The 12,292-nt window shown below is 38.9% G+C and overlaps 1 protein-coding gene across 1 annotated transcript in view; it reads right to left on the bottom strand.

The window, feature by feature from the left end:
• PIEZO2 (piezo type mechanosensitive ion channel component 2) overlaps nucleotides 1-12,292 on the bottom strand; it is a 321,244-nt gene that overhangs the window by 22,794 nt on the left and 286,158 nt on the right. Inside the window, exon 36 of the mRNA XM_072852760.1 lies at nucleotides 7,648-7,823. Within this exon, the coding sequence (XP_072708861.1) occupies nucleotides 7,648-7,823 (176 nt within the window). The remainder of the gene's footprint in view (nucleotides 1-7,647; nucleotides 7,824-12,292) is intronic.

The following is a 12,292-nucleotide window of genomic DNA, read 5'->3' on the forward strand; positions in this document are numbered from 1 at the left end:
CAGCTTTGTGTGTCCAAAATCACTTTCTCTGTTAATGCTCTGTGCTCTGCAACAGTCTCAGCTGATGTAAATTTATGCAGCTTGATGACTGCAGATGGGAATCTGGACACCATCATTTAAAAAATATTTTCTTGGCTTTGCTTTCACCCTTTTCATCCCTCACAAGTATTTTTTCACCTCTCCCCTCAAACATCACTCTTTCTCTTTTTAGTCTCTATTCCAGCCCTTCTCCATAGGTTAGACAATAGGTACCAACTCTGTTTTTTGTGGGCTGCATGTTCTTGTATCTCAACAGAGACAAAATCTGATTTCACACAGCTCCTATGAAATGAATGGGGCCATGTTTTCACCTGAAGTATAACCTTTTAAAGAAAACTGCCACTGGCTAGGCCAGCTGGCACTACCATCTCCTATCAAAATTAAAAATTAAGTTCCATCTCTTTTTCTTTTACACTGCTTCCAAACTTATTGTGGCTATGTTAGATCATTTTATTTCTAGCAGACTTTTAATTGGAATGTGTAACACTATTATTAGGATGTGTGTTTTGATGATTCACAGTAGCACTCATCCTGGTTAAAATGCACAAAACCATAAAATCCCATCATTTCAAAACTGATCAACACCAAAAATTTGTAAAACACTTTAAACGCTGAAAAAGAATGATCTAATATGCCATAAAAATTCATATTTATAATATTTATAATACTAGTTGAATCACTGTTTCCCAATGTCATCTAAACCCCTGTTTTTTACCTGCTAAAAAGTGAGTGAATGGCTCTGAACAGTTCTCTCTTGCACTGGATATTAATATTATTCACTATCTTTTCATAGCTATTTTACCTTACAACTCACAGACTGTAAATCAATGGCAAAGTAATCAAAACATACTTAGCAATCTTTCCTATATGGGGAAAACTAAAAATTGAAAGAGCAGGGCCAATGTTTGCCTATCTTAGTGTCTAAAATTAGACATCTAAAGTCCATATTTAGGGTAACTGATTAGCTGAGAAACTTCACTTCCAGCTTCCAATTTTAATAAGAACAACCATCAGCTCGGTAACTCTGAAAATCAGACTCTTTTTTAGCTGAACAAATACAGACTTCAGCCTCATTTTAGACAGCCAGTATAATGTAATGGAACAACTTTTAAAACTACATGAATTAAGGATGAAAAACAAACTGAAACAAAACAAAACAGAATAAGAAGTCAAACAGCAAATGAGTCCTAGATTATGACCCTGGCTTTGAATCTCAGAATCGTGCCACAGCACAGAAGGGAGTAAAGCTTCCATTAACCATGCAAACCACTCTTTACACCACATATCTGCAAACGCAAATTTATGTACACTGCAGTAAGTATAATGGTATGGGTAAATGAGTGAACAAAGCATGCATGAGTTAAGCACCTTGACACTATACTGCCACTGTCAGCTGATGAGGAGGACATATCCATGCTCTGCATTTTACGAAGCCTAGGTCGAGCGCGCTCACTTGTTTTAGGAACAGTGTCTGGTCCATCTAAATCATCAAGGGTTGACTGCCTTGAGAACAGCATGGTTGCTTCAGTGTAGCAGCTAGCAGCGCAAACAGTTATAAAGACAGTGTTAAATACAAATGATGTTACTATACACACGGTTCAGTAAACAAATATGCTTGCCATGCAGCAAAACACTGACACAGAGAAAAAAGGTTCAGAGAGAAGATAAGGATTTGCTTGGAGTCACCATGTAAACACATTTCTACACACAGATTGCTCATGGTCATATTCATATAGGGGCTATAGAAGGCTAACAACCATCTGTTCACTATTCCAAGAGATAAGAAACCAACACAATGCTCTACATGCTTTCCAGGGGCACCAACTTACATATGTGAGGAGGTTTTGTTTTGTTTGTTTCCCCCTGAAATTTCCAAATTCCACAAAAATGTTTTGGGAAGTGACCTCCTCTGTACAAATTCTATTTTATTAATGATATACTGTGCTGAACCTTTCTACACAGGTACAAGCCAATTTCCTAAAAGAGCCCTTAAAACTGAGTAAGCTCATATTCCACAAATAGAAAAATAGCTGTCAGACATTGGCTAATCCTCTTTCCGAACCAAAGAGCCAAATCGGATATGTTACTTAGCCAGTAGATGCATGCCAAATATAACCTGCTCTGCATGGGATGGCTTTTATTTTGATATTTAGTAGTAAGCCGTGATGATTCTTTCCAGAAGATTTCATTTATTTCAATCACAGCTTAAAAACTATTTCAAAATTGGTAACATGCACATCTTGAAAGAAAGAACAGATATAATAAACCCTTATCTCCTTCCACTTATCAAATACAACAGGACATCAGAGACATACACCATACATTGACCATTTATGTGTTACTGGAGAAAAGAAGAAGAACTGGATGAGTTATGAGAAAGAAAGTACATAATTAAATACAAGCATATAACATAGCAACAGGAAAGAAGCAAATACATTAATGACATATGGTAGGTAAAAGAATTATTTCTCCTGTAAAAATCTTTGAAAAACACAGATGTCTATGAAATAAGTTGAGGGACCTGGTGTTTTAACACATTGCAGTGACCTGCCTGAGTCTCTCAGATAGAATGAGAGAAGAAAGGACCCCAAAATAGAGGATTTACACTCTACTTTTCATTTCTTTGAGTCCATCTGTGTTACACCTGAGCAGCGGCAGCAGGGGATTTGCTTCCTTGGCAAGCATTATGTTTGTCCAGGGGCACAAAGAATTGGGAGGGAGGTCAGAAGGGAAGTGCAATGGCGTTTTCTGTGTTACTTTGGTCTTGCTAGCTTGAAGTGAGGAAAAAATCTGCTGGCATGAAGTGACAGTCTGCAATTATTGCCTTAAGGATAATGGGGAGGAAAACAGCAAAATATGTGGAGCGAAGAAGCAGTTATTCTTAGGCCCGCACTCACTGATGGTCTTTTTTGACAGAATGGGCTGAGGCTAAAAGCACACTTTAGTCTTTGAATAGAAGAAAAGTATCACCAAGATACCAAAGGTATTGTGAAATACTTTCCTTACAAAGAGTATTAATGGCAGGGGCTCCTCTGTCCTGCCAGTTCATTTGGCCAAGACCCTTTACAAGCCACTTCATTATTTCTGTGTGTGCACAAAAGGCACACAAGCATCCTCCAGACAAAACCTGGAGGGCTGTCTGCATGGTGCAGGGTTTTGATGAAGCAGCAAATGCTGCTTGCTATGGGAACAGGAGATGCACCCTAGAGGCCTGATTCAGCAGCATGGAAATCAGCTGGAGCTCCGTGTTACTGACTCCAGGGGGTCACGAGGGAGGAGGTTTCCCTTTGCACATGCACCTATGGAGTATGGCCAGGTTGTTTACTATCAATGAGGTTTTGGTGCTAAAATATAGGGAGATGGCAGCAAGTAGAGAATCTATTTTTTGCAGATTACCATTCTGTCTGTGTGCTACAATGTTATCCACATGTTATTTTAATTCTCAAGGGCTGAGTTTATTCTTCTCAAGAGCAACACCTCTTACTGAGGTGTTGAAGTATTTTAAATGCAGACATAGTTCAAAGGGAACCTTCCAAGGGCCTTAAGCAGAGCAGCTGTTGAAATCAAAGTAGCATATGCCCGTTCATATATTTTCAATGGAAGAAACATATGCCAGCTGCCCTCCAAAACATGTACGTTCTGACCTGGGTCCCAGAAAAATCAAAGGAAAAACATCTATTAATCCCAACAGATAAAAACATTTGCCCAGAAGGAGTCCCTGCAATAATTTGGTTTAAAGCTGTTTTAAATGAAGGATGAATCATCAGAAGAATTATTGACTGAGCAGCTGCTCTGTATCCTTGAATGTCAGGAGATGTGTATGAGATGACACCTCTAGCACAGTCTGTATATTCTTTATGTACTTTAGGAACATGGTTCTGAACATGGAGGAAAGGAGAACACCAAGAAAGTGGAGAGATTTACGCTTGGCAAAGCTGATGTTGACTCAGTCATTGACTATCACATAAATTTAATCCAAGCATATCTTCCTGAGTGACTTTTCAAATTTGTGTCCTTGGAGACCTTAAAAAGCATTAGCTTCTTGAAATCATTCAAGGACTAGGTATTTTAAATTGAATGTTCATTAAAAGCCCCAAGTTCAAGCATTTTATATAAAGTTGATCGGGTATCCATTTCAAATGGGGATATATATAGCAGAGATGTTTTTATCCCTGGTGAGCGGGAAATTTCTTACTTTATGACTTCCTTTTTGCTAAATAAATTTACCCTTCCCAGAGAGTTTATTAGTTTAAGGGGTGACTTACACATTTTTCTGGGTTTTTTTTCTGTCCATGGGCTAGTTACCGACTGGCATTACCTTTATGAACTACTACACTCCCCACACCTGCAAGCAAAGATCCCAAACATTTCCTATCATTCACGCTCCTAAATCAGACACAGATCCAGCCTCAAACTGGGACTCTCCTTTCATCCTTTCTCCTGCCTCCCAAGGCAAACATTACTTCTCCAGTGCTCCGTGCCTCAAGCCCTATTCTCCCATCTGGTGAGGGAAGTACAGATGAAAAGTGGTGTCCATAAACACCCTGACCCCACTTGTATGTTCACTCTTACAGGAGGGTCAGGGGTTCCCACCTGCAGCTCCTATAAAAGCCTACACACAGGTAGAGTTGGGAACTGAGTATGTTATTTGTGATGGACAAAAATTAATACAAACTGAAGTGGATACAAAACCTTGGATATCCTGAAATCTGACTTAGGACCTGCATCTAGCTGCTATTTCATAATCGTAGGCAAAGTCCCATAAAGGCAGCCAACTGGTTTTAGTAAGTTTCCAACCATATTACTGAAATCCACAAGCTGTTTAACCTAATAAGCAGTTCATCAGTCAAATGGAAACAAACAGTAGCGAATGCTCTACCATGCTAGCTCCCGAACCCTTCTGGTGGTGCTCCTCAAAGAGCTTGTTAAGGATCAACATCAGTCTCTTCTCCTGGCCCATATGAACTTTGCACTTTGCCTTTAGGATACATGAGAGTATTTATACATAAAGAGAAACCAAACAACTACATTATGAATGCCTCATTACACCTCTAGCTACTGTACAGAAAAATGACTGCAAATAAATGACAACCTTACTAAAAGAGAAAATCCCACAAAGGATACTCTGCAAAACTCCTTTTAGAGCTTTATCTAGGGTAAGAACAACATCCCTGGATAAGACTTACAAGGGTCAGCCTTGAACTTCACAAGAAATTTACAGTTCCTGCAGCTGATCAGGAGGGTTGTTCTCTCTGGAAATCCAGTGTTTAGAGCACTGAGCAGATACCTACAGTAATGCCCATCCTGAGTATTGAGGAATATGTATTATTATAATGGAATAGCTTCTGTGCTTCTGCATCCCTGTGTACTTCCAGACATGCCTACCTTACTCATGGACCTAATGTCCACTGCAGAATTATGTGTAGGGCAACCAAAGGATAACCAGAATGCTGGTTAGAAACCTGTGTCCCTTCCCAAAAGTTTTCCATTGCAATCCTAGATCCATGATCACAGGGATGGTTTAGATTTAATTAGTTGCTTTTACATTTACTGGAAATCATTACTTTGAAATGTAAAATGCCCCCTTCTCTTGTTTGGGCAATTAAAAAAAATCACTCAATAAACTCATATGAAGTTCAAAACATTTCACATTTCTAAAAAAGCTCATAAGCACTTTTGTAATCCCAGGAAGAGACATGCAAGGCTGCCCCAATAGACAGATGGCATTATCATTCAATCAACAGACTCATTTTTGCTTCCTCTAATTACAGGTCATTATTATTATAGCAGATGTGCACAATTTGTAAATACTCTCAGTGCAAGAGTATTTGATTGTTCATTACCAGAAGAGAATTTGAGATTAGAGAAATCAGTCATAATACTGCCTTTGCTATTCCTTTGTTGATAGGTTCAGTGACATCTTCTGAGGAAACGGAGATGACAGTAACACATGTGAAAGATTTAACTTTTTCTGTTGCAAAGCAGCTCCACAGAATCACTGAATTCTTTGAGTTTGAAAACAGATTTTAAATGTGTAAGTATGGTCAAAGCAGGGTGACAAATGGGTGGTTATTCTGAAAAAAAAGACAAAAGTGGGGCTCAACACTGGATACTATCTCATTGAAGAGGCAGAATTTACATATGAAAATTACAAGATTTGTCTTTTTTATAGTTCATTTTGGAATTGGCTTCCTTTTGCTTCTAGTTAAAGTTCTTGCTAACATGGCTGTATAATAGTGATATTACTTCTATCTATAGTAAACAGTGTGACCAAAAACTATTTAATGAAAGCAGGACAGATATTACTATTCTTTCTATTAGGCGAGACTGAACTTTGTGGAGTTAAATTCTGCCCTGCAGATATCCAAGTGGCTCCAAGTGAGCTGGTAATAGAATTTGGCTTTACGTTTTTCTCACATCATCTGACTCCTGTAAAACTTTGAGACAAAACAGAAAGGTGTTGCTTAGTTGGGTAGCTAGCCACCAAGAAAGATTTGCTTGGATTTTACTGGAGTGAACCTCTCAAAGGCCAGTGCTCACCCTGAGGGGCAATTTGGTGAATATTTTGTTGAAGCATAGTACTCACAGGCACTCTCTTACACTTGCTTTTCAATACCATCAGAAAGAAAGACAAGCCCTTGTTATTTTCAGTCTGCTAACATCTACCCATATGTCATTAGTAAAAGCTAAGCATAATTTACTGTACACAGAAGCTACTGAGTTTGGTGGGAGTATCAAACACAATATGATACTGCCACACTTCAGAGAAGACCAGGAGACAGCAGAATGCAACAGATTATGAAACAGCTGGATTTCCAAAGCCCTCCCTTCTCCCTCTCACGTTGGACAATTTCTGCAATCTCTTAAAAGTCAAGAACACCAGGGTCATGGTGGGAACAGGCTGCCTCTGTAAGAGAAGGAAGTGAATGTGTGTGCCTCTGTGTGCATGGAGCATGGAGCAGGAGCATGCAGTAGTTTTGGCAAGGGACTTGATGGCATCCATCTTCAGAAAAGAATGAGGAAGGTGGTTTTCCTGAACTAGTGTGGGTATTTGATCCACAGACTGTGTAGTTCTACTAGACTGTAATCATAGCAGTTAGGAAATCAGGCTCTTCAGATGATCTTTGCCCTGTGTGTATGAGAGGGAGATTTTGTTCTCTCAAATTCAGAATCTCTCTCAAGGCAAAGCCTCTTTTGATTTGTGGGCAACAGACAAGAATTTATTTTACAAAGACAAAATATTCACAATGAATGATCATTCCCCAAAATCCACACCTGAATTCCTAAAACAGTATCCCATAAGCATCCTCAGCAGGCTCTTACTTTCCATTACTTTTTACAAGATCACAACCCCTGTCAATGACTAATTCTAGGGGAAACAGAAAGCAGTGGAGTAGTCATGCAGTGGAAAAGGAGTTAAGCCAACAACTGAGTCCACCACTGTAAAGGAATAGTAACATAGCAGAGTTTTCACTATTAAAATGGCATGGATAAATCAAAAAGAGGATTCAACATTGATTAGAAAGTTCATCAGTACTTAAACATTATCTAAAATTATATGTAGTGCATGATCCCTCTATCTTTCACAAAATAAAATTAAATCAATACCTGGAGATACTGTCACGAGAAGCTGCTGAATCTAAACTATCCATTCTTTCAGATGCTTGCAAACCAGAAGCTTGACCGAGATTTTTATCAATTGAGTCCAGTCCTGACTCCTTAGAAAGTTTCATCATGTGGTTCTGGTAATACATATGGATGCTCTCCCGCGTTGGAACGTTTCCCTGTGGAAGAGAGTAGAGGTAGAGGTACATGGCAGCGGGGAGGTGTATTCCTCGAGGAACGGATTTCTTCTGTTATTTGGCAAGGAACAGATTAAGGACTGTGCAAACAGCTTCCTAGTAAATAATAACCTCCCACTGGTAGTTCCTTTTCAGAGTGCAAGTCAGATTCTGACTTAAATTACCATGGCACAAAGTGGTGTGTTTTCAAGCAAAACTGGAGCAATGCAAGCGGTTTCAGGCTATATATAGCCAGTAAAACTCTGCTGGGTGGACCGCAGATCATTCAGAATGAAAATGAGGTGTGGGCTGAGACCATGACTCAACCTGTACTCCAGCAACTTTTGAGATATCTCTTTTAGATAGCTTCACTGACTCTAAGAACAATCATATATCTTAGTGGTCAGTAGCAGGTTTTTTTTAAACAGAAAAAAAAGAAACAGGTAATGTACAAACTGATCTAGATTTTCATTAGTGTCCCAGAACCAGAATTTATTCATGAATTATGGATACAGCTGGAAAACCATGAAAAATACACTGAAGACCTTTACTCTTTCTCTGTGACTTCAAGATCAAGCAAGTTCATGAAAGGATGGTTTTATTAACTGTCAGCCCAGATCTGGGCACAGAATCAAGTCTTTCTGGCTATGATATTGCAATCAGAATTCTAAAGGCATGTCATAAGAATAAAACTGAGAATTTTATAGCCTGTTCTTAGGCAGAAACATATCCAACTCTTTCCACTAGCAGTTGCATTGACTTCAGAAGATACACTGACAGAGAAGATGGCTATTCTTGAACAGTCATTTTTCTGACTTATAATGAAGCCTTATGCAGGGAGTTTTTCCAGCTAAAATAATAAAAGTAGTCTAACATACTGCCTGTATTCCCTTTACTAATATTATTAGTTACTAGTATTTCAACTCTGGTCCTCTACACTGTCCCAAAACTAAAATTTTCAAAAGCTGAAGTTTTGTCAGAAAAATATCTTAAGAACAAAATCTGAAACTCAGGTTTTTAATTAGGTTTGTTTGTATAAAAGCTGTGTTGCTTCTACAGTAATAAATGTTTGTGCCATTATGACAGCCTGCCTCTGAAATTATGACACACACTACATTCTAGCTTGACTGCAGGCCTGGGATAAAGGATGAGCTGTGACAGCAAAAGTGCCCCACAACTGATGGAGGACTCAATTTCAGGTTCTACTGTAGCTGGAAGAGAGACCAAAGGAACTTCGTACATCAGGTTAACTGTCCCCGATTCCACATCGGACAAAGAAACGTGTCACCATGATGGCTGCAGCCAGAGCCTCCTTTCTTGGGCAACAATGACAGGCATGCGGCTGCTACACAGACTTGGGGATGCAATGCAGGAATTGACGATTCTGGTGTTCATGGGTACCAACTTCACAGAAGAGGAGAGAAAGTTCCTAGAAAAAAAACTGAAGTTTAAAGCTATTGACTGGGGGGGGGGAATTCTTTGAAGGGCCCCTAGTACCAGAAGATTTAGCATTGAAGCAGGACATACCAGCCTATACAAGGATATATGGGCTCTATTGTAATCAAAATAGCATCAGGCTGCTGGCAACATGAAATTGAAATAAAATCTATTGGGAACAAAGGACAGGAAAAACTCAATAAAGCTGAGGTGAGAGGTAGCAAAGGACGATCAAAATAAGGTCCCAAATAAATAATGGCCATAAAAAGGCAGTTAGCCTGGCTTCTGCATAAATGTTAAAACTCTAAAAACTCAGGGGCAGTGAGAAAGAATCATGTGATTTTCAGTGAGGAAGCTGAAATAGCAGGGACTTCTGAGACCTGGGGCAAAAATGAGTATCACTACAATGCTGTACTATCACAGTACGAATTTTATAGGAAGGATGGAATGGAAGAAAGCTTGAGAAAGAGGTGGTATGGGTCAAAAAGCATAAAGTCTAACAAATTAAGTAAATTCTGTGCCAGGATTATCACAGACTCTCTGTGGGTGGACTTGAACCAATTAATATTGAAAAAGTATAGTACGAAGGCTCGATTCTTGACCATCAAACCAGGAGTGCACTAGTGCCTATTAAATATTAAGGAAGATTACATAAGGTGCCATCAGAATAATAATGTACAATAACTCAAGTTAATTTTCAAATGTACTCATGTAGCATAGGTAAACGTCATGAAAGAGCCTGCACACACACACACACACACACACAAGTCACCAGTATGGAAAAGACCAGGAGGAAGAAGCAAGAAGACATCCTTCAAGAAGTGAAAGTCATGAGGAAAACCAAACAAGAATGAACTTTCTAGAGTTAAATGTAAAACTTCAGCACATTAGACTAAAAGAGATGCTGAGGAATAACTTGCTAAAATAAAAAAAACCTGATAAGAAAAATATTTTCAAGAATATCACAAGAATCAGCTGCCAGAAAGCCAGGGTATCAACAGGTGATCAAGGCATAAAGAGGTGTAAAGGAGTTATGGCAACAGGACAAGAAAAGACTGAATTTTTTGCATCCCTTTTCACTGCAGAAAAAGTCACTGACTTTCCAAGTGGAATAACTTGAATCCCATGGAATGACTGGAGTAATTATTTTATAAAAGACAAGTCTGAGAACAAAACAATAAACTGAGCACTGAGTGGAAGGTGCTCACCCAAGAGCTCTGCAGGAACCAATGGATGAAAGTGCCAGGGGAAGAGAAGTTAACACCAATCCTTAAACATCACTTCAGGAGTGATCCTGAGTGACCCTTGCAAGAAATTAAGCAGTCATGAAATAAAGCAGACTACATCTCTCTCTTGTACTTATCCTCCATTAAAAGACCGGAGACAAAGGGCACAAACAAATGTTTTTTCTTTACAAAGGAAGAAGGTCATTGACTGGTTCCCCAAAGGAGTTTTACTGTCCAGCATTTTCAGAAATAATCCGTGTAAGGAGGAGAATAGTGATGTGATAAAGTTTGCAGATGAAAAAAAATTATCTGGAATATTCAAGTGTAAAGTTGGCTGAAGTACTACTGAAGGACTTGATAAAACTGAGTGACTTGGTAAAAAATGGCAAGAAATGCAATGGGAAAAATAACCTAAACTGTATATACATAATGACAGGCTTTATGTCAGCTTTTGTTAGCCTTAAAGGTCTTGGACTCAGAGTGTATAGTCCCCTGAAAATAGGCAGCATTCGCTAAAAATCAAAGGAGCCTGACAGATCTTACTAGGAAAGCAAAAGAAAACACATCATACTCCTCTATAAATCTGTGATTTACCCACACCTTGAAAACAGTATCTAGTTCTGGTCATCGAGTCTTAATAATGCCACATTAAAACTGGAAATTATATGAAGAAGGACAATAAAGATGATCAGAGGCACTGGATGGACTCCATGTGAAGAGAGGCTAAAAAGAAAGGGACTTTTTAACTAGGAAGAGAATGATCGAGGAGAAGACTCCATGCAGATTTATACAATCAGGTATAGTAGAGAAAAATGGAATACATCTCTGATCTACAGGAGACCCCAAAATGATCAGGAAGTGGGTTTAAAATGAATGGGAGGACGTACTCTTAAACACGCCATATGGAATGACACTACAGAACTCCATATTGTAGGATCTTCTGGAAGACAACATTAAAAATAGATTAAGAAGGGACTAGCCAAACTCCAAGAATATAGATTCGTTGGTACTATTAAACATAATGATCCAGATGCCATTTCTGGTTTAGGGTGTCCTAAACCATCCATTGCCACGGATATATTCAAAAGAAGGATTTACTCTGAATATGCCACATTTATTTTGCTCTCTTTTGGTTTTTTATTTATTTATTCATTTATTTGCTATTATTATTCTTATTATCCACTTACTATTGGACACCTTGGGGAAAGTAACAGTAACTAAACACTAACACTGAAGCAGCCCTCGCTTCGTGCTCAGTGCCTCCTGGCCAGACTGGGTACAGGTTCCCTCTTACCGGGAAAGCCTGCCTCTCGAACCTCCTGCGGTCATGGGCAGCCTGCTTATTGTGCCGGCAGATGTCGACAGTGTCTGGGCAATACAGGGCTTTATTAAGGTCAAGAGTACTAATGTGTTGTTGACCTTGTCAACCCATTCATCTCTGTGACAGACTGCAGCTTTTAACAAAAACTGGAAAGAACTGAAAATGAGGCTTCTATGCCAAGTTTCCAGGAATAGTGGGGTAGCTAGTGACATATGTAAAAATACCTGTGCTTAAAATGAGAGCTTTATCCAACTTCAAGGTATTACCTACTTGCATTTTGAAGATCCAAATACATTTCTAGTTACACTATCAACATTAATCTTTGATAATAATGGGCTTTACTAATACATAATTAGTTTGTGGAAGACCACATAGCTTCATTGTGAGTGAAGAAAATTATGCCTCTATGTTGTCAGTCATTTTCAAGGCAAGTTGGTCTACAAACAGACTGAAATAGGCAGACTGAGGTAGTTTTTGAGCTGTTTAAA

The sequence above is a fragment of the Ciconia boyciana genome, chromosome 2 (genome assembly GCF_034638445.1).
Source record: "Ciconia boyciana chromosome 2, ASM3463844v1, whole genome shotgun sequence".
Classification (NCBI taxonomy): Eukaryota; Metazoa; Chordata; class Aves; order Ciconiiformes; family Ciconiidae; genus Ciconia; species Ciconia boyciana.